General features: G+C 39.7%; 2 protein-coding genes across 2 annotated transcripts; one reads left to right on the forward strand and one right to left on the reverse strand.

The window, feature by feature from the left end:
* On the reverse strand, positions 1-594 carry LOC125377495. Its single transcript, XM_048391088.1, has one exon. The coding sequence runs from the start codon at positions 592-594 to the stop codon at positions 1-3; it is 594 nt and encodes a 197-aa protein (XP_048247045.1).
* A 5948-nt stretch (positions 595-6542) lies between these two features.
* LOC124123175 (guanine deaminase-like) lies at positions 6543-22400 on the forward strand. The gene is made up of 11 exons (XM_048391089.1): positions 6543-6650; positions 6892-6980; positions 7541-7712; positions 8082-8180; positions 11814-12023; positions 12983-13072; positions 13406-13503; positions 14376-14443; positions 19174-19326; positions 20850-20996; positions 22231-22400. Exons 1-11 carry the CDS (start codon positions 6615-6617, stop codon positions 22398-22400), a joined length of 1332 nt encoding a protein of 443 aa, XP_048247046.1. The 5' UTR covers positions 6543-6614.
* The last annotated feature ends 1404 nt before the right edge of the window (positions 22401-23804 follow it).

The following is a 23804-nucleotide window of genomic DNA, read 5'->3' on the forward strand; positions in this document are numbered from 1 at the left end:
TTAAGTATAGAATCGTGTCCACAAGCTTCTTTCCCACAGCATGTTTTCATCAGTCTCGGTGATTATTTCTGCCGACTTTCTGGAGGCTGCTCCCAAACCAGCCGCTGCTCGTTCCTTCATGACAGCGTCCAATGCTGCTCTGGCCTCTCTAAATTCGTCGTCTTCAAACAAATTGGATTTTGAATACTGAGCTTTCAAGTGCGATTGAAAAGCCCCATACAAGCCATACAAGGTGTTGGATGGATAGTTGGTACGATCTTTCTTTGCCGCTTCAAATAGAACATACTTCAAAGCGATGTTCAGATCAGCTGCACTCATTTCGCTCAGTTCAGTTTTTAAACACTCACTTGGTATGTCCAAATTATTATCAATACTCCTACTTCGCCTTTCTTCTCGCCATCTCTTGAACACTGACAGAGCCCAGTCAATCTTGTTTTGGGGAATTCGCTTTTCAATTTTATCTGTCAGCTCTTTCTCGTTCAAAGGTTCCTTGAAACGAAACAAAAAGTCATCGTCACTCTCTGCTTCATCACTCTTTTCAACGGTTTTGGACTGGGTTATGAACAGTTCTCTGTCGCAGTCTGACACATCCATCTTGTCTCCGTCAAATGAATATTCTAACAGGTCATGTGATGCCGCGTAATGAAAATTCCGTGCAGCAAGTGCGGCCGTGCGCGCTGTTTTAAGATTAGGCCATGCTCCTCGATATACCAGCTGGGTACCACCAAGCGCGGTATAAACAATGCAGCGTTAGGACCGGCAGTACTTGGATAAAGGATACTGTTTTATTTGATCATTAAAATGTAATCTTTTCATTTGACGGTTCATATGTTGGATAAAGTACTCGTCCCCGGTCGCGGTCGGTCTTACTTTTACACTTCTTTCTCACTGAGGTCCTTACTTTTCCAATCATGATGGAGGACGAGTACTTTATCCTACACATATGGGCAGAAGTAGTTGCACCGGTCTCAGCGATCGCCAGTCGGTCGCAAAGGAATTCAGTCGCCATAGTTGCATCGCGGTCGCATTGTCTGTGTGACTGTAGCTTAACGCGTTGCCCATGCGTGTAAAAGGAATGAACTTCTAGGCTGTAGTGTATCAACCAGTTATGTTCTGTAGTCGACGTGAGCCACATCTTAACGTTGCCAGAGCCACAGGAAACGTTTTGTATAGTGACATAACCAGTCTATGGTTCGACGCCAAAAAAAATAGGTTTAAATATATAGAGTACGAACACGTTTTAGAGCCTAAGGATAGGGAGGCATGCCAATCCTGTTCATATGTTGTGTTCTCACCATAAACTCTGAAACAAAAGAATCCATATTGCCACTAGACTTTTATTCCCAGACAAGACCAAATCATATCTTACAGGTTAATAAGAACACGTTTATATTTCCATGCTAGCATCCAATAATAAAAGAATATAACCTGTTTTGGGAAATCGACAACAGCTTATTTAATAGAGCGTTTTTTAAGAATATATATATATATATATATATATATATATATATATATATATATATATGTGGGGGATACCATGGACAATGTGGTTGGGTGTGGATAGTCTCGATACAAACAGCTAATAGCAGATTCTTTAATTAGCATTAAAGATACTCTCGTCTAAAAAAGTAAAGATAGCTTTGTTTGCTATATCGTCAAAGCTATGGTATACTCATGTACATAAGGATTTAATAGGTCACAGACCAATTAACTGGAGTTTTGTTGCAATTACAATGGTGTAGAGTGCAGCCATCGTAGCCAAGAGCCTACACCCTGCCATGATGCAGTTTGACCAATTCTAGAATTGTGTGTATCTCTCAAGAAGGCCGATTTGCCTGGTGCCTCGTGGTTGGTGAAAACGTCTAATCCTTGCCCTCCATATGTCCACAGACGCTGCGAATAACACACGGAATTCGATACAGGCCCCTCCATATTACTTATATGAACGACTGTTGTAACCGGCTTTTGGTAGCTTTGGACATCACCTGATATTGTCCCTCCAATACGAGTTACCGGCTCCAGAGGTGGTAACTCCAGGGTTAAAAAAATATATATTTACACAATGTGGTATTAATAAACAAAGAAAACACTAATGACAAGAACCTAATTATGATCATGTCCAAAGATGATCTCTTTAATTTACTCAACCGGTTTCACCAATGTGAATTTCAAGAGGACATTTATACCGATTTGCTATGTTGATGTCACAGTACACTCTAACATAGTTTGATGTTATTTTGTAATTTAAAATAATCATGACGTCACAGTACAGAGGCGCAGAGCGTTGTGAGGGCCGTGTCTGCTACACATACCGTATTACCAAAATAAGTATTACGGTAGCAGGAATATGAACAATAATTATATAAATTAATTCAATTATTTGAGGCCGTTTAATATTGGTTTGAAAGTATTAAATATAAAATAACTTTCCATTGTCTTTCTCAGTGCATCATTTTCACATTTGTAAAACGGGAATATAACAAAATTTCGTGCTTTTTTCCTGGCACACTGATCAATGTGTTGACTGGATGGGATGCATCGCCAAGAAGGATACCGGTATTGTTTTGTTGTTGGTGGATTCTCATTCTCGGTATTAGGGTATCCCCTGTCTGTCCAATGTATAATGTACACTACTTCGCATCTAGCGCATTGTATGACGTTAAGCACGTTATGAGAGTAATGGGTTATACTGGACTTCCTCATTGATAACATCTATGCACAATTTGGGGGAAGACATGTAGGCAAGATGTAGGTGTCCCCATGGGCACGAATTGTGCTCATCTCTTGCGGATATGTTTCTTGATGCATATTAATGGGAACTTCTGCTCGGACTGGCACAGCCAAAACAGGGTAATTTAGCCGAGAAGTTTCTATTCAGCATCAGGTATAGTGATGATCTGATATCGTTCAATAACCATCAAATAGCCATTCCGATCCCTTCCACTGATTTACCCATCTGAACTAGTGAGATTAGTGAGACCGGCCCATCCACTTCATATTTAGATCAAGATTCAGAGTGACCAAACAAGACAAGACAAGAGACAAGAGGGATTACTTCATGATCAACTTTCCAATAGTCAACTTTCCCCTTATGTCGATTATTATCCCAGATTCAGCCTTTGGTGTTTAATTTTTTATATACAATCGAGCATGATCTTTATACCAAGATTTCAAAGCGCGTCATACGACTCTTGCTCGGAAGTTGTTAGATAAAGGTTACAACATTCAAGGCCTCAGGAAAGCTTTCAAAACGTTTTATGGTAGACATGTGGAGGACATGTGAAATTTGACGCATCACTGACAAAATGATGTCCGATGCAATACCCTATTTTGACTTGTACCATACGTTCCCGTGTTTTTTTCAGGTGAACAATTGTCTTTCCTTTGTGTGTGTTTGTGACAGGTGCCCCCGATTTTCGCGAACACCTGGTGTCATCACTATTTGATAGTGATTCATAAACACATGCTCCTAATAGAGTTGGCGTCCAAATAGCCAAGTACGAGCCCGCACTTTAGGCGTTGAGAATGTGAACATATTCATCTTTAAAGACTAAGTAATACAGATTTCTACGAACTGACTCTGAAATGATTGATGTCTTGTTGCTAAATGGCCCGTTGCAAACAATATAAACAACATGCGTGAAATCAACGTGAAGCAAATCTTTATTTCCCAGTGAGACAAACTGAAAATAACGTTCACTGTCCCACCTGCCCCTACGGTAAATATGTTGAATGGTGTTTTAATATTCAGTTTATATTATGATAGGAAAATCTGAATTGATGTACCACCAGAAGGAAATTAATGCTTGGAAGACAACTGATTGAACCTTAATGAACAAAGCAAGTTATCAATACATGTGGACATTACATCACATTACACGGTATATCCATGCAATAAATTGTTTTGTAAGTACTGCAAAAACAGAAATTGTGAGGTTTTAAGCTGACAATGTTTTAGCATATCAAGCGATAACAGAAGTTGGATATATACAAGTTTTGGACGACAAGTAACAAATCTGGCCTCTACAGATCTACTATATCAAGCACTGTAATATGTTAAAGGAGGGGTAGCACTTCTCATCGGGTACTTTTTTTCTATGGAAATAACTCCTCTTTAGAGCCCCATCTGAACATGGTTTCATCCGCATGTGCCCCCAAATGGCCTACCTTGCATCTGTGCACCTGAGTGCTGATTCGTACTCCGGATTGTAATCACGGATCAACACTCAATGATGTTGTATATAGCTAGCCACCATGTGTTTCCGGATCGGTTGCACGATGACAAAGGACGGAATTTTGAATCTAAGCTTACTTGGGCTTTGGGCAGGATTGCAGGTACAGTGACCACTAATACCCCACTTTGTCATCCTATGGTGAATAACATGGCGTGAGGGACGGTGGGATAGCCTAGTGGTTAAAGCGTTCGCTCGGCATGCCGGAGCACCCAGGTTCGATTCCCTCCATGGTTACAATGTGAAGCCAATGTCTGGTGTCCCCTGCCGTTATGTTGCTGGAATATTGCTAAAATCGGTGTAAAACCTTCATAAGCTTTCTCACTCACTGATATTGCGGGAAGGAGGTGTATATTTCATGAATACAATATTATTAGACACGCTGATAGCACAGGTCCGATCCTATTTCTTTCCAATATTCAGGCTTCATCCATTGATAGTTTTATATGTCTTTTCAGCTCGGTTATTTTATAATACTTATAATTTCAGAGTTATTTTATAATACTTTTCACTAATGACATAAAGATCATACGACAAATTTCCCAAGATATTGGTTCTCCAAGCTATCTCATTTTGGCTTGTAGAGCCCACCTTTTCGTGGTCTATCATATGCAGCCCATACCATTACTATAGAGGCAAAACAGATATATATCTCAATATAGTTACTTGTGGGATGCTTCCACTACGCATCAGGCAATCCGGCCATCACAAGACGCACTCAGTAATAGTCATATCTTATGGTTTTAAATACAACACCTTGATAATCTAGTCGTCTTTGTTGACGAATTTTATATATTTCTAAATGTATTTATTGTGATAGTATCATCGCTATAAGAGTGCAATATTGCCGATGCGATGTAAAATGTTAACTCACTCACTCTTGCATACACACACCTAAAAAAATCGGTTGCTTTTGAAACATACCCCACAGTCGCGTTTCAAGCTGTCACCTGGCAATTATGTTTATGTTGTATTAAACATGTAAATTAACATATATATTAATTTGGGCTGTCGCTTGCATAAACGCACGTAAATATATTATCAAATGAAGCAAAATATATGTGTCATCAACGCATTTACACTCTTTAAAAAAGGAAACGCACCGGTAGATTTTTACTAAATTTATTGTATCTAATAAAGTCAATATATTTGATTTAATATCATAGATACAAATATGAAATTTTTGAGCTCGATAGTCACATGTTGTCGTTGTACAAAGGCATTGAAAACTGTTTATTATCATGTCACATAAGGCCACAAAGTTGCGCTGAACTCAGTATCTTGTGTGACCGCCACGGGCAGCAATTACAGCCCTGCATCTCCTTGGCACTGTGGATGGATAAGTTTACGAATTCTGTCCTGCGGAATTCAGCGACATTCTGCTTGTAACGCGTTGGCAAGTTGTGGGAGTGTCTGCTGCGTGTTCTGACGATGACGTACACGTCGATCGAGTGCATCCCAGAGGTGTTCAAATTGGGGACTTCGCTTCGAAACATATTTTGACAAATTCTCGATTACACATTTGAAACCTGAACAAAAAACATTCTGGAATGGCTAATAGATGGTCTTGATTGTAAGGATTCAGTCGTTAAACTCGTAACTATTTTTCGGAATACACTATGTTAAAATGTGTGAGGTTGTATGATTAGAAATCACATTCCGACTGTCACTTTCATAATCTGGTAAGCGACGCACTGATTGGTCGGATGAAAGGTCGTTCTGACGTGACTCCTAACGGGATGTCTTCAGATCTTTGTTTAGCGGTAGCGAGAACTAAGGTCTGATTTTAATGAGATTGAATATAGAATTTATGTGGCTGACATCTTGAACCATTGTCATGAGAAGCCTGTGGTAACATTGTGCGATAATTTGGTTAATGCCAGATATTTGAGATTCTTATGTTTTGGTAATGTGTGTTACATATATAAGTTCAGCTAGATTACTAGATCATGTGATGCATGATGACGCGAGTTGGGAAATACTCGTTCCATTAATAGGCACATGTACAGTTAAATGTCGTTATGTAAAATCCAGATATCTAGAACAAGAACGTCTTCCTGCAAATTGTGTTCAATAAGGGTAAGTGACAACAAAGTCAGGAACACCCTGGTCGGATAAATGGGAGAACATATTCTTAGCACAGCCCCTTAATTGCCACGACCGTCAACAGTAAAATCCACAGCATGCTGTTGACTAATAAATATTAATTCCAACGCTTTATGTGAACATAAGATATACACTTAATTATATGTGATCATGATGAACATCCCATTCCCATACTATATTTGTCTTGTCGCCGTTTAGATGGAATCCAACGCAAATGCAGCAACAATTTTTCATGGATGGTTTGTACATTCGACCAAAGATAATGACCTTGTTACAATGAAAGATATGGTCATAGGAGTAAACAAGGGAAAGGTAAGTTGGTTTTGGTTAGAGAGCGAGATGTTACTCATAGATAATCAGAAATGTGAATGGGACATGAGTCATAGCAGACTATCCTTTGACATTTCAACTATGAATGATGGTAGATGGTATTGATGTAATATTTATGTTTCGAATTCACACCTTTGTAAATTTTATGGTTCCGAATTCTACACAGTAATCAGATAAAGTAGTTCATGATAATATATACCCTTTTTTAAACTATTTTCTTCAGATAATATTCATCGAAGACGAAACATGTCTGTCAGAGTTGATGAGTGAATACAATATACCTCCTGGGAATGTCCGGCATCTGGACAAAAGGTAAGGGATGATAAAGTTATGTTAACGTCAAACATATTACAATTATTGTGCAATATAAGTAAGTACAAATCCGTGAAGACCCGGTTCAAAATCGGTCTGCCATGTTCGCAGACTTGGCTGATGCATGTCATCGTATCCCAATTGCATAGTTCGATGCTCTTCTGGTCAATCACTGGATCACCTGGTCCAGACTCGATCATTTACACATGTCTTCTGCTGGAATATTGCTGAGTTCGGCGCCAAACAATAGACAAACAAATAAGTAAATGCACAAGAATAGTTTTGGCACGTACATGTATCTGTTTGTGAACGCCGCGGTCAGTGATATTACCGTTTTATTGCGGCAACATGTACATTATCGAGTCTAAGACGTTAAAAGTACTGTTGACATCTCCATCACCGGACCTTTATTGAGATACGACTGTGTCGCCTCTGTCGGCAAGCAGAGAGTGCTCGGTCCAACGCCGAACCGGTCCTTACCTTCAGACTACATCCTCCCGCATATTCGTGTACAGTATCCGTCTGTATGGTGAGGTCAGTACAGGTTGGTTATCTCCTAGGCAGTTCCTGATGCCCGGCATGGTGGACACCCACATCCACGCTCCGCAGTATGTGTTCGCTGGTTCTAACATGGATCTGCAGCTGCGACAGTGGCTCAGCACATACACATTGCCCACTGAAGCGAAGATGAAAGATCTGGACTTCGCCAATGACGTCTGTGATAAAGTCGTGGTGAGATTAATAATTCCATGAAGTAACATGCGAGTCGGTTCTAGAGTTGCTTTGAGCAGTAGGAAAGCATTCATGGGTGCGGGATTTAGAAGTTTACTGAATTTGAAACCGAAATTATAGTGTCTGCAATCCTAAACAACGCGAATCTGGGAGTTGAACCTAATGTAAATGATGGCCCATCTGTGGGACACAGAGCACCTTAGATCACCGGACCACCTATGAAGAAATTTAGTTTCCTAAAGAATAATCTTTTTGTTGATATTGCTGTTCTATTGCCTCAAAGGAAAGGCTAGTTTCCAGCCTTCCGATGATCATTGACATCATATTAAGATATCTACAGAAATATGTTGTGTTTTCTGCTTGTAACAGAACCGTACACTCAAGAACGGAACAACAACAGCGTGTTACTATGCCACAATGTACAGAAATGCCTCGGACGTGCTTTGTAAAGTTATTGGTAAATCCATTTTCACCCACTTCACCTCATGATATGCTTAATGTGAATACATCGCATCCGTAAAGGGTTTATGTACAGAGATGACTTGAACGATAGTTTTTCGATACGTGTTATATTTTGTATCAGAGAACTCACGACTGAGATACTCTATGTCCTGTTGTCATGTAAATTGTGTGATGTTGAACACTAATTTTTTGAACGCTCTCACTCTCTGTGTTGCCTAAGTTGGTCAAATTTTGTGCTGAGTGCGTTTTGGCAACGAGTGGATAACTCAAATGTTTGCTCGCAGGAATCACCATAAATTCCTCGAATAAGCGTATTCTTTATATATAGTTCACAAGGTCCTTTGACCCGAGTTTTATTGGAGGTGGACGTGCTTTTGCAAAATTGCTTTGCAATAGTGTTTCAAATGTCCCCCTCGATGACACTTCATTGCGTCAGTTGAACCTGCATTTATGCTACGGTAGACAGGCATATGGACCAATACCTTGACAGTTAATATAGACTCCATATAAGTGCTATTTAAAAGTTGGTTAATTCTTCAATGCTTTTCATGTTTGCAAAACATGTGAAGGTTGTGTTCATTTCTGTATTAACTTATAATAAGCTGTTGAATCTTATTTGACAAACAGAAAAAAAACTATAAATCAGAAAAGTGCTGTACTGTTGCCTGTTGCAGTTTATAAATATATACGTTTCTGTTGTTGAGCTTCCCAAGCAGGAGGGAAGAATTGCTGTCCAGAGGCAAACCTTTGTCAGAAATGTACACTGACGCCCACATGCGACATCACTATGTTATTATCCCCACTGCAGAAGTGTTCAATCTCCGTGTAACCATTAATGTTTTGAGTGTCGTAAAGCATTTAAAGGGAAGGACCTTGGTTATTTATTATTTGCTTGATATAAATTGACAACGCGTCTCCAAGAGCGTTGTTCCTGAAGTTGTTCATATGTTGCCAAAAAGGCAAAAAACATTATAACAGATGCATCAGTGGTGCAAGAATTGCGTCTCACTGACGCTGTTCATCCGCTGTTCAGAGTACGAATTCGAACTTACACCCGACCGCCACATTACATTGGATACAGCGTCTCCCCGGAGAGCGCAGGGTTAGTGGTCCGATCTCGTACACGCAGCCAAGCTGTATAGATGCCTTAATCTTGAACGCGACGTAAAACCTCACACGCATACCCACCCACGCGAGTTAGATCCTTGAACGTCCTGGATACATTCCATTCCATATGAGGTTCCCATGAAACATTTGGTCAACATTTCATAGCGACAAACACTGAAAGTCATCTATGTTTCAGAGAAAGCTGGACAGAGAGCCTTTGTAGGCAAAGTGAACATACAGACTCAGTATACATTGAAACAGTGGAGGAATCCATTGAAGAAACTAGGAGGTAATATAGTTAATTGCACCAACAATCTGAACGTAACATTTACACTTTACAAAACCTCAACAGTGCAGCGTGTTACAACTGTAACAACTGGAAACCTCACTAACATCGATGCTCTAGTATATTGGCACTACATACATGTAGTTAGATGATGTTCGTGTTCTGCGTCTTGTAAGCATTCATGTAAGACTATATTCACCTGTAGAAAACGTCATCTGGGTATTTTTTTCCTGGAGAATTAGCATCTCTTTGATCTACTTTCCGTGTCTCCGTATTACAGGATTATGATCCCCCCTCCGAGACGACCCTATCTTTTTTTCAGATTTGTCGAAGGCAACATTTTCAAAACGGTAAGATAGGCCTTGTGTTTATCTGCATTTAAAACAAAATTATTTCTTAAAGTAAAAATATTTTTGTTCGCGGAAAAACATCAGTTTGGAGGAAACTCTGCAAACGTATACGTACAGCGGACATTCAAAAATCGAAACGTGAAATCTGCAAACGTAGGTAAGTAACAGTTTTGTTTGCTTATCACTACAATGTGAAGACCTTTCCGTGTTGACAGTGATAACGTGTATGTTGGTTTGTCGGTTTGTTGTTTAACGCCGCACTCAGCAATATTCCAGCTATATGACGGCGGTCTGTAAATAATCGAGTCAGGACCAGACAATCCAGTAATTGATATCATGAGCATCGATCCGGGCAATTGGGATCGATGACATGCATCAACCAAGTCAGCGAGCCTGACCACCCGATCCCGTTAGTCGCCTTTTACGACAAGCATAGTCACCTTTTACAGCAAGCATGGGTTGCTGAAGGGGTATTCTCAGGACGACGACCCCTCGAATTTTTCCATTCGCAGGACGACGACCGCCGGTACGCCTTTGATGTGTGGTGTTGTTTTAGGAGGGGATTAACTCCTTGGTTAGTGTCAAAAACTGTAATGTGTCTTCTTGAGTTGTCCAGTATGGTATATTTCCTAAGATCTCTATTGTAACATGATACATACCTTAGATAACTTCGTGCCTTATTTGATCTGTCACTACCATGATCGTTGACAAAACAAAGGAATTTGCCAAGCATTGTGTTACATGAAGAAATATTGTCCTCAATATTGGTATGCAATTGATAATTCTTTATTCATTTATTTGTTTTATAGATAAATTTTATTTCATTTCCAATACATGTTAACAACTATATTGAGTAGGCAATGAACAATGTTTGAAGTGATAAGACTAATACATAGATAAAATATTTTATGAACGCTTCATGAGTCTAGCAGTCAGTTGCTTCCATTTTTTGTTATGACAATTGATTCTGTTGTTTTTCTTTGAAATTTATTTTACAACAGACAATAGCCCAATGATAAACATACGTGTGTATACATGCACTAGTATGCACGCACTATATGCACCTGGTGTCACGGTAATTGGAATAATATGATTTGAAATAGTATGTGTCATGTTTATTATGACTTTTGCTCATTGAAGAAGGACGATGCAGTCGTGTATATTGTCTTAATATTGCAGCTAATATAAAGATTTGGTACCTGCATCTGGGTATATTCCTGAAGTTCGAATCTGTCACGAGTGAGTTAGTATGATTTTATTTCGGAGTTATATTCCGGAGTATAATCCACATGTGAGCAGTCGTGTCAATGAAAACGGAGCTTTATTTTACATACATATTTTCTATTTTTCAAATTAAAAGCAACAAAACACTTCCATATTCATAAGACATTTCTGTCAATAGAGTCGATTGGACGATTCCGACTATGTCATTAGCATGTATTTATGAACCACTATCAAATAGTGATGATACCAGGTGTTCGCAGAGAGGTGTGCATACCCTCCTCCACCGGTGGCACCCGTCTTGATCACAAACACATACAAAGGCAAGTCATCTGTTCATCTGAAAAAAGCATATAGTGCAAAACAATAGGGAATAGAATCGGACATCATTCTTGTCACTGGTGCGTCAAATTTGGAAATGTCCTACACGTCTGCCATGAAACGTTTTTTAAAACTTTTCTGAGTCTTGTAACCTTGATCAAGCTGCTTCTGAACAGGAACAAATGATGTGTCGTTAAGCATGCCAAGCATATTACATTCCATTGTGGACCCATGAAGAATTAGAATAGTCTTCAGCAACCCATGCTTGCCGTAAAAGACGACTTTGCTTGTCGTAAGAGGCGACTAGCGTGGTCGGGTGGTCAGGCTCGCTGACTTGGTTGATGTATGTCATTGTATCCCAGTTGCGTGGATCTGTGTGCGGCGTCCAACAAACAAACACAAACAGACAAGACAGTCTATCGTATACACACTGACTTCGTTATTTTTTTATTTCAGAACCCTCTACTAACCCCAATAATAACACCGCGATCCATCAGAACATGCTCGGAAGAACTTATTAAGTCTCTTGGACAACTTAACCAAACATACCGGCTCCCTGTTCAGGTGAGTTCAATTGTGTGAGAGTTCGCTTAGTTTGCTTTATGTTTTTGATATGTATTGATTTCAAGCGCATTTTAATAATTATTAATTTAATTTTAATTTAATATCGTTTCATATTAAACCACGTGGGGTTTAATGGACAGATAGATACCTAGCAACCTCTGTTGATCGAAAGAGGCGTCCAAAGGGATCGGGGGATCAGAATCGGTTGTTGACGTGTCTGATCGCATCTTCCCGAGGCAAGGGAGTTAACTGACTGTAAAAGTCCAGATTCCACCTTTGACGAACTAGGCTGGAATTTCCATGTTCGATCGTGGCGCCACCAGTGGCTATTACGAGTTATGTCCCTTTAATGTCCCTCCTTTTGACCAAGCCGGTTCAACCTGTCATACTTGCATCTGCTTAAAAAGATATGGCGGCGCCCAAATAAGACGATCTGATTGATAATCAGTATCTTTATCATAATAAAAAGGAAACTGTCTCGACAATTGCAGCAAATAACTTAAGTACCTCGATTAAAAACCTGAAAATATTTGGAAAATATCTATCGACGGCCAGTTGACGGCACACATGCTGTGCAAATCCTGCAGTCGAACAAATTTGCACGTGTTGTTAGAAATCGGATGTCGATTTCCTTCCACGATTTTGATTGGACTATGCATTGACTCATTAGTCCCGCCAAACTGTAACTCCATAATTCCTGCCCAGTTCGGTCATGGCGAAAGTGGACTTTTATGGCCAGTAAACTCCTTTGCCTCGGGAATGTAGTCTGATCCACTAGCGATTATTTACGGCTGGAATGTTACTGCGAGAGACGTTAAACAACAAAATGAACAAACAAACAATATATCTGATAGGCCAACGAAGGGTGTTGTTATAGCTGACTTCATCCACACACAAAGACAAAGTATATATCTTTCTGAAATTATAATGATAAAGCTTACTCAGAACATCTTTTTCAGACGCATATCCTAGAAACACGAAGTGACATAATTCCTGGATGTCAGAACCATCTCGATGTATGGGATAAGCATGGACTTCTCACAAACAGGGTATGTTGTACATACAAGAGTTAACACAACGAAATCACAAAATAAGGTCAGAAAATAATAGTAGCCCAAATTTGTATTTTATATGTCAACTGTTTACATATCAACAAGTAATATTTTAACATACTATATTATTAGTATCGAAGCCCTTCGTGTCCATGCATATATCTGTTTCTAAATAGCTTTAAAGCTTGTTCTTAAAACGTATTGATGTTAATTTAGCTGTTTACATTATTATTAATATTATATGGCAAGTGCACAAATTTGAGACTGTATTTTACTAGTGTTGGCCTATATCTTGTCATAGTGAGTATCACCGTCATTCCTTCACACCAGACAATATTGGGTCACTGCATATACTTGTCTGACAACGAACTCGACTTGCTCAAGCTACGTGGATGCGGAATAGCACATTGCCCGAATTCTAACATCACGTATGTATTTAAACGTGTCCACCAAAATATATCTACATTGATCATACCATAACGTAACTGACTGTCCGGAAACCATATTTTATACATATATGCCAGTTTTTATAAGACCCTTTTCAGAACTTGCTGGGATTTTGTATCGAAATTAGATGTTGTTTTACAGCTTCAGCTGCAAACCCAGTAGGGATGTCACGTTAAATCGAAATATCGATATATTGCTATTGGTAAGCACTGGAAGTCAATAAATCGATCCTTAAATCAGTTTCCGGTCAATAGTATCGATTTCATTTAGGAATATCGATAGTTTCGATTGTATTTACCATATCAATAAAATATATTCAATGCTGTTCAAATTTGTTTTTGGAAGTTTCTTTTTCTTAAATTATTTGGGTAATGAAAACACAAATCAGTCACATCTCAAACCTTATTTTTTATTTGTTGTTATGTTTATCACATTCAAAGAAAAGTTAATTTCAAAGATTTAATTCAACTAAACTAATACACTGAAAACAATCGATGTTTATCGCAGTAGTTGCTTGCAATATCAATAGTTATCGCGATAGTTTCTTTCAATATCTATAGTTATGGCAACAGTGATTTCCAGACAAATATTTATACCCAGATATTTGTTTGTATTTAAAACAATGATCTTGATTTTTTTTAAAAAGAACCTACACCCGAATCTGAAATGGTCGGCTCACTAATGTGTTCTGAACTGTGTTTAGGTATTACAGGAATACCCTGAGACCTCCATATATCTTTGGACCTTCCTCCCACATAAAGCTGAACGGAAGTGATGTAAAGGAAATACGGTTGTGGGTTGCTCCTGCCTCGAGTGATATTAGCCGCTATCAAGTTCTTGTTTTTATCTATAGGCTTAGAAGCGGACTCCTTGACGTGAGGCACGTGCTGAATATGGGCTGCAAGATTGGACTTGGAACTGGTACAAAGAAGGATTCTTCTCACCAAGATCTAAGGTCTTAGTGAGCTTAACTTTTTTATCCACAGGAAAGGATCCCCACAACCATAGGCTCATAATGGGCGAGTAATTGAAAAGGGTGGTCAGGCCCGTTGACATGATTAATTTAATGTCATAATAGTGCTATCAGTGCTCGAGACTGTTATATATCAGCCATCATGAAATAAATTGTACATCGATGACAACGCCCTTAAACCTCAAACACATTACAAATGACTGAAAGTTCTTTCACCTCTTTATTTGTTATGTTAAAAACCTTTTCTGGTTATTTGATTTAAGTACTGGGTCTGGAGGCGACGACTGGCAGGGTTTGCCATTCCGAACTATGTTCTTGTCGATGCCTATATATATATATATATATAGTATTGTCTTTGAAACATACATTGAAACGTACCTCTATATATACAACCGAATAATCTGTCAAAAATACCCTCCATATACATTACATATATACACTACTGCCTAAAAGTTCATTCTCCTAACACGCGTTGAGACTACGTGTACACACGCATGTTGCACACGGGTTTAGCACCCGTTGGACACGCGTGTGCAACGGGTGTGCAGTGCGTGTACAATCCGTTGAGCACGCGTGAGTCACTCGTTGCACACGGGTGTGCCATGCGTGTAACACGGGACAGGGTTTCAGTTAAAGTTGGAAAATATGTCCAATTGATAGTGAAATAAATCAAAACAGTGAGATGTGAATCTTGAGTTAATGAGCAGCCATTGACCAGTGTTCACCAGACCCTGAACACAAGGTCAGCCTGTCTTAATTAGTGTTCGGTTGCTGGACTTTTATGGCATGAACCATTCCACGAGGGTCCAGTCTAGCCATTGTGGCTACCCGACAGTAGAACAGTAGTGAGTTTAGAAGCGAGTTTATTGCTAGGGAAATCCCCGAGTTGACACGATCTTCGCGGGTTGGTAAATGCCCGCCAATAATGAAGTGATTGTTTGTGGATTGCGAACATATTCGTTTTAAATTTGCCCACGTGAGTCATTCAGGGTGACTGCAAATATAACGTTTTTCGTTCGCCAAATTTAGGCTTTAGATAGTACAATTATCATAGAACAGTGATCACTGCTTATGTCTTATTATATCACGTAGGAATATGTCCCATTTTCCCACACCAAACTTTCTGTTTGGTATTTTGTAGAATTATTAAGAGAAAGTTTTGTGTGGGACTTTACATTTATCACTAATTCTATGAGGATATTGGAAGTGAATATGAACAGCCATTTTGTCTCACTGTTGATAGAATTTTAGATCTTCACAATCACCGAGTGTGACCATGTACACAGAACCGCGTTAGGGTTTGTGTTTTTTACATTTGCCCAATCACCCTGGTGAGTGTTGTTGGGGATACCAAAGGTGACAGTTTACTATCAGAGGAAATTGGTTGTGAGTACTTATTCCATTTGGATAGGATTTTAATCCTTTCTTTCTCTGTGGGTAATCCTGTCACGTTGAAGGAAGGAAGTCACTCAACCAGGTCATGACAATGGTTATGCGCAAGGCTCGGAATCGCGAAAAGATCACTGGAGGTGTTGATGGAGGCTGGACATGCAGCATACAGTATTTCCAGTGTAGGCTGGCACCTCGTCTTTGTTTCACTTGGTATTTAAAACCTTGACCATTCACAGGGGCATTTGTCTATTTACAATGAAGTTGTTTAGCGTTCCCAGTATTTCTATACTATCTCACTGATTACTTGTTAATTGGCCACTGCAAGTGCCTAAATTATTTAAATTTCAGTGAACTGAGTTTATTCACATGTTAGCTTTCAAAGGTTGTGATGGATACTTGTATAATCCTCAGTTGAGTTTACTCACTAACGACTGTGAGCGTTTTGGCATGACTTCTGTATAACTTGTATAACTGCTAAAAGCGGCGTAAAACCATGCTCACTCACAGTAACTGTTAATCCTCTCCATTGTGCTGGCAAACTGGGGAAAGATCTGTGACGATCAAACTTAGTTGGAATCCTTGTTTATCTGTGACATCTTCCAACTGGTGACATTTTAGTAAACTTCAAAAGTGATGATGAATTTTAATATTCATATTATTATAGTTTTTCAAATTGTAAATAAAACTTTGATAAAATTGTGCTACACTCTCTGGGAAAATGCATTGTCTGTGGGTAAGTTTATATGTCACGTCACATCAGCATTTATTCAGTTATATTGCGGCGAAATAATTGCAAGTTTGCAACAATAGATGAATAAGTTGATAAATTTGGACCGCAGTTACCGATTAACAACTTAAGACATAGAGACAGGTCGTCGATATTAGAACAAACGTTATGATCCTGTTAAGACGATTGACAGTTAGAATGTTGGAGTAAATGGCCATATATTGTAGGGTCAATCGCTTTTGACATGTTTAAACTCACTTTAAGGCACACGACAAGTCAACACCTGCCGCCCTGATTATGTTCTTATGTTTGACAGCAACTATGCCCGTGGATTTCAGAGAAAGATATGATTTTTACCTTGATGTTATTGCAATGAGCGAAAATGTCTTCAAAGTCCACAGTTTGTTAAATAGTACAAAAATAAGAGTGTTAAAAATCAACGTTTTCTTTTATTGAACACAATATTTGAACTGTATTGCTGTAAATAATCTAGTCTGCTGCCTATGTAACTGAAAGATATTTATGTATGATCTTCATATGCCACGTCTTATGACCTCTATTATTCCTGACCGCCTCCGTGGTCTTGTGGTAGAGCGTCCGCCCGAAGAGCGGAAGGTCCAGGGTTCGATCCCGGGCCGCGTCATACAAAAAGACGTTAAAAGATTGCACTTGTTGTTACCCTGTCTGGCGCTCGGCATTAAGGGGCTAAAACAAGGACTGGTCGGCTCGGAGTCAGTATACTGTGTCTGAGTGGGGTATTCATGTTAAACTGCGGCATGGTATCTCAGTGAGCTAGCACTATAAATCGGCATCAGTCCGGACTAGTACAAGCAGCCACACACACACTTACACTTGCATGCACGTCGCTATATAAGTGCAATAATCTTGGTCGCGACGTTAAACCCAATTTCACCTCACCTCACCTCTATTATTCCTGCTGACGCTATCATAATGTTCAATTTCAGTCTGGCACTCCAAGCGTGAATAAGCATTACACATATGTTAACATAAACCACACTGACGCATATACAGTTTTGTAGATATGAAACATTCTAGCTATTCTATTTTATTCTAGAATGTTACCCTATGAGATATGTGATCTACAGGTTCAGCCATTTCCAATTTCCTCCACTAGTTATTGGAAACGTTCAGGAAAATATTTCCTTTCTCCCTTAATCCGATCTGTCATGCATGTAACACATATACTTAGTGAGAGCTTTATATAAATCCATACAATAAACTAATGTTCATTAATTATGATATTGATGGGTGTAGGGAACAGTCATTGAACAGTATTGACAAATACTCTAAAATATATGACTGGTAAACCATTAATATACGTTGAAGAATATAAATTGTAAATGCCAGAATGATGTATCTAGGATCAAGTAGAAGATATATGGACAGTAACGCTGGGAATTTATTCAACAAGCCCGTGAAAACAACACTGCTTCAGCTCAATGTTTACCACTCCTGGCGGCCATTATGCAACGCCATCTTAAACACAACCCCGCGCTCACGTCTACAGGTCTTTTCCTGATGTACGGTAATTAGTAGAACCCCCTCCCTCAAGTGTATCCTCCATGATATAACCTACTCTCATTAATTAAATGCTGCCCTTTCCCAGCATCACGACTATAGAGCTGAGACAAAGAGACCCAAGCATCATAAAGTAATTAGGGTCTAATAAAAACAATGCTCCACCAAACCTCATAAACATGATCACTGAAAGTCGTGCTGCAGACGTTTAATGTCAACTCACAAAAAAACCCATTTAAATAGCAATAACATTTAACAGGAACATGTATTCTCTTAACTTCATCGCAAAACATCATGTAGAAGCCACATCAGTAATCATGTCTAAAAATGAGACATCAGCAAGTACTTATAATAAAATGTGTGTTAACATTTTTCCTCAAGAAATCCAAAGGTTATCTCCTTGTTACCACCTCCAGGTTCAGCTAAACATGGGTCCTCCTTTGGTCAAAAGTTTGTTCCCCCTCTAATGAGTGTGACACGCGTTGCACACGAGTGACGAACGGGGTGTACACCCGTGTTCAACGCGTTGCAAACGGGTATCACACGCGTGGCGGACGGGTTCCACACGAGTGACCAACGGGGTGCACACGGGTTGCGTAACGCGTTGCCCATGCGTGTAAGGGGAATGAACTTCTAGGCAGTAGTGTATATCGCACAGACAAACATCCTAACTCATATCATCCATCGAATACGCAATTCATATGCATGCAGTACACCATATACCAGTGTACTACAATTGCAGATTGTCGTATGAGGCGACCTCCGTGACTTGCTGAATTGTCACTGGATTGTCTGGGCCATACTCCATCCATTTTTTACAGACCGCCATCCTGTCTCCTGACTATTGCTGAGTGCGCCGCAAACCAATAAAGAAACCAATAATGTGTACAGTGCGAAAACGTTAATTAATGAAATAAAAATAATAATTCCTTCTTGAAGCCAATGGAGAAACGATTGGAAAGAGATGTTTTAATAACGGCATTTTGTCATGAATACACAATGCCCTTTTCTTCTTTTCAGACGTGGCTGGAGGATACAGCAGCTCCATTTTGGATGCTTTACGCTCTGCCTGTCAGATTTCAAAAACTCTTGCGATTCAAACTGATGGAGGAAGCTACAAGGCCTTGACATACCAGGCACTATTTCGACTTGCAACATTAGGTGGAAGTGAAGGTTCAACGAAAGTTTTCAAATATTTTCTTTTTCAGTGCATTTGGTTAGGATCTGATATGACCATTACATTTATAACAGTTTGGAGACATTTAGAGCAATATCCACTACGCATTCTTCCCTTGATTCAACAGAGTGAAGTGGGGGCACGGGTGGCCGAGTCGTCTAAGGTGCCGCGATTCGCTGTGCAGAGTTGCGTCCCTTGGGCACGCCAGAAACCTATGATTGTGGGTTCGAATCCCGGTTCGCCCCAATTAAGCTTCTAGGTTTGCCAGCAATATACCCGTGATCGTGGGTTTCACCGAAGTGGTAAACGTCTGAGACCTGCTTTCCTCCCACATGAAGCTGACACGCCGTGATATAGCTGGAATAATGTTCAAAGCTGCGCTAAACCCAACTCACTCACTCACATACCTGAAGTCTCTATCTATAATTTGAATTCGTACGCAGTATTTCTCAAGATTAAATATTAAGATATATCATAGGCTCTGGGACATCTGAACTAGAAACAGTTCCCACAACTAACCGCCTCGTGCATCACATACTTACATCATAATGCAATATAATATATTGACATAAGAATCCAGAGCATAATGATACAATGTAGTAACTGTCGCACTACTCACATACTACTGGACAATCTCGTTGAATATGAGACTAAAGAATAACAGATTAATTCAATAGCGCAGATCATTAACTGAATATAGCATGACAAATTGTTAATTCATAAACGATTTGTCACGTTATATTTTTAATGATTTTAAATTGTGTAATTTGGTGGAACATGGTGAAAATATTCTCATTGGAATTGGAACGACTAACGAGTAATGCACTCTTAAACTACTTCTCTCTCGATATTGATAGGAACGCATATTATACAATTTATACTAATACCACCCGCAGTAATAAGGTTCACAGTGCTCATGAGTGATGTTTGTTTGTTTGTTGTTTGTTGTTTGTTTAACGACACACTCAGCAATATCTGCTGTATGACGGCGGTCCGTAAATAATCGAGCCTCTACCAGACAATATGGTGTTTGACATCATGAGCATCGATACGATGGGATACGATGACATGCATCAACCAAGTCAGCGAGCCTGACCAACAAGCATTGTCGCCTTTTATGGCAAGCATGGGTTGCTGAAGACCTATTCCACCCCGGATGTTCGCGGGTCCTCATGAGTGAAATGAATATCCGGTGGTTACAGTGGATGATATTGATCACGATAAATTACCTCAATATGGAGTTATCTTAACTTTCATCCACAGGAAAGGATCCCCACAACCATAGGCTCATAATGAGCGAGTAACTGAAAAGGCTGGTCAGGCCCGTTGACATGATTGATTTAATGTCATCATAGTGCTATCAGCGCTCGAGACTGTTATATGTCAGCCATCATGAAATAAAATTGTATATCGATGACAACGCCCTTAAACAACAAACACATCACAAATGATTGAAAGCACTTTCACCCCCTTAGCGTATTTGTTATGTTAAAAGCCTTTTCTGGTTATTTCATTTAAGTACTGGGTCTGGAGGCGACGACTGGCAGCTTTGTCGTGGGAAAGGACTTTGACGCCATTTTGGTCGACCCATTGGTGGCGGATTCGCCGTTTGATGTCTTTTCTACTGACACTTTCTCTGATGTACTTCAGAAGTTTCTGTTCTTAGGTAAGGAAAGGCAATGAATAAATTATCCTTATAATGCAATAGGATATAGGATATGATAGGAATTTTCAGGCTTGCTCATGGAACAGATTTGTGCAGAATGGAGAAATATAATAATACACCTTTTATAGGCATTGGTGTGCATTTTGAGAACGTTTTTTATGGATGTCAGCTACTATAAAGATTCCGACATCCAAAACCCTTCCAAACAAACGACTATGTCGCATGTTTTTTTCGCCAGGGGATAAAATATCATTTTATGGCAGGGTCAAGAGATCAGTGTTACTGTTGTATTTATATCTAGAGTTGTATTCGGCTACATACATGAAAGTCGTGCCATATTTATGCAAGGTGGTACCATATTTAGGCAAGGTGGTGCCATAGTTAGGCAAGGTGGTGCCATAGTTAGGCAAGGTGGTGCCATAGTTAGGCAAGGTGGTGCCATATCTAAGCAAGTTGGCGCCAAATTTAGGCAAGGTGGTGCCACATTTAAGCAAGGTGGTGCCATAGTTAGGCAAGGTGGTGCCAAATTTAGGCAAGGGGGATGCCATAATTAGGCAATGTGGTGCCATATTTATGCAAGGGGGTGCCATATTAAGGCAAGGTGGTGTCATATTTAAGCAAGGTCGTGCCATATTTAGGCAAGGGGGTGCCATATTTAAGCAAGTTGGTGCCATATTCAAGCAAGGTGGTGCCATAGTTAGGCAAGGTGGTGCCATATTTAGGCAAGGTGGTGCCATATTTAGGCAAGTTGGTGCCATGTTTAAGCAAGGTGGTGCCATAGTTAGGCAAGGTGGTGCCATATTTAGGCAAGGTGTTTCATGTTAATAATGTCAACTTAACACCATAAGATGGAATTATGAAGGTATTGGTATGAAACTATTATTCCAGCCATGGCGGTAATTCAAGGGAAGACCTCTTCGTGTGCAAGGAAGTCAATATTTGAAACCTTTGTGGTCACCACAAAAAAGTCACTTGGATTACCAGGTCAATTAGTAACGTATTTTGATATGGCGCAGCAAGTGAGGGAACCCCGACCTTCCGCTCTCAGTGGGATCTTTCTCCCTCTAGACCAAGTAGGCAATCCTTTAGTGGTATGGGTAAACACAAATAAAAGAAAATCTTGCTAGAATTGTAACCTTGCAATATCATTTTCGACGACTTGCCGACGATTACTATTTATTTTCTTAAATATCCCCATGACAATATATAACCGAGCAGTTGTTTTTCTAAACAGGTGATGACAGGAACATGATTGACGTGTTTGTGTCTGGGAAGCGGGTGTGTGGAAATAATAAAATGGAAAACCCACGACAACCCATTGTCCAGAAGTACAGGACACAAGCTGACATATATCACATCGAACACAGGATACTGAGGTACCATTTTGCACCACTTAACACATGATTCAGATGTTGTATCTGAATCTACAGTATACCTTTGGAGGAATACAAGGCTCCAGCGAAACCCGTGCTCGAGGAATTTACCAAAGTGATAAATAGCGAAAACACTTAGTCGTTACACCATCATTCAGGTGAAGGCTGATTAAAAACTGAAATACTGTTTTAATGAGCGTTAAGTCAAACTCATAGAGATCCTTAGCCACGATCATCGCTTTTTGTGACCCCCGAGGAAAGCGGCACTGGACATTGATTTGTGCAACATCAGTTATTTCCGAGGCCCGGATAACAGCAATGGCGTTCTTTAAGTGTTCATAAAATACTGGAGTATTCATGTGTATGGTACAAAGTGTTCCGCCTTATTAAAATTATGTGTGTAACATACTGATATAAACACATAATCAGATTTGATTTTTCTCTTAGGCTCTCCATGTTACACCTACAATTAATAACCCTGTCTCTACTTCCTCTGTGACTCTGATACAATGCTAACGTTTAAAATCACATTGGCCATATCATTAATTCTACAGCTGAAAGCAGTTAATGAAGAAATAAACACACTTGTTTGTACGCGTAAGTTTGAAAACTACATATAATTTTATTATCACCCATAAGAACACAGAAGCAGGGTTGTGTCCTCAATAACTTCATTTTAGCAAGCTAGTCAAGGCTTCTTGTATCCCATTAACGAAAATGGTCATGCGCATGTTATATAAGTGGACACCATCTTCCCAACAACCCAGGATATCTGGCTACGTTATCTGAATGTTGTATTGCTACATTTTAATGGTATTGATGCATTAACCTGATTGAAGGTCCCCAGGCATGTCTACTAGGTTGTCTGAGCCTAAGTGTATTATCAGTATGTCAGGAGGTGCGCTATGTTTCAGCTGACGTAAATTGTAGAAGCTAGCTTGTTCCTTTTTATGCCCAATATTGCTACGCACTTCGGCTGTGCTCTAATTCTGGTCAATATTCAGATGTTTGGTGAATCCCAGAGACGTTGCCCTTCCGATCCCTGCCCCCTGAAGTTGTAGGAGCCCACTACCCAGGCAACTGCAAAGCCTGCAAAGCTTTCGATATGATTATTTACTTGCTCACATAACGAAATTGACAAAAAGGAATGTAGCTCTTAAATGACTCTGCCTTCTATCAATCTGACAGTTTAATCGCACTTGATGGAACCCCTAAAATAGCTAAATTTGTGGCTGCTCCAATACGGAAAGAATGTGTCCATTATCCAAAGCCAAAAACCTGAGAGCATTGTGCAGAACTGATGCAAAGTGTTATCTAGTAACTGTTGGTGAGTGAGTGAGTGCGTTTGCTTTTACGCCGCTTTGAGCAATATTCCAGCAATATCACGGCTGGGGACACCGGAAATGGGTTTCACACATTGTACCCATGTCGGGAT

Source organism: Haliotis rufescens, unplaced genomic scaffold (assembly GCF_023055435.1).
Source record: "Haliotis rufescens isolate VD_foot unplaced genomic scaffold, xgHalRufe1.0.p SCAF_9, whole genome shotgun sequence".
Taxonomy (NCBI): Eukaryota; Metazoa; Mollusca; class Gastropoda; order Lepetellida; family Haliotidae; genus Haliotis; species Haliotis rufescens.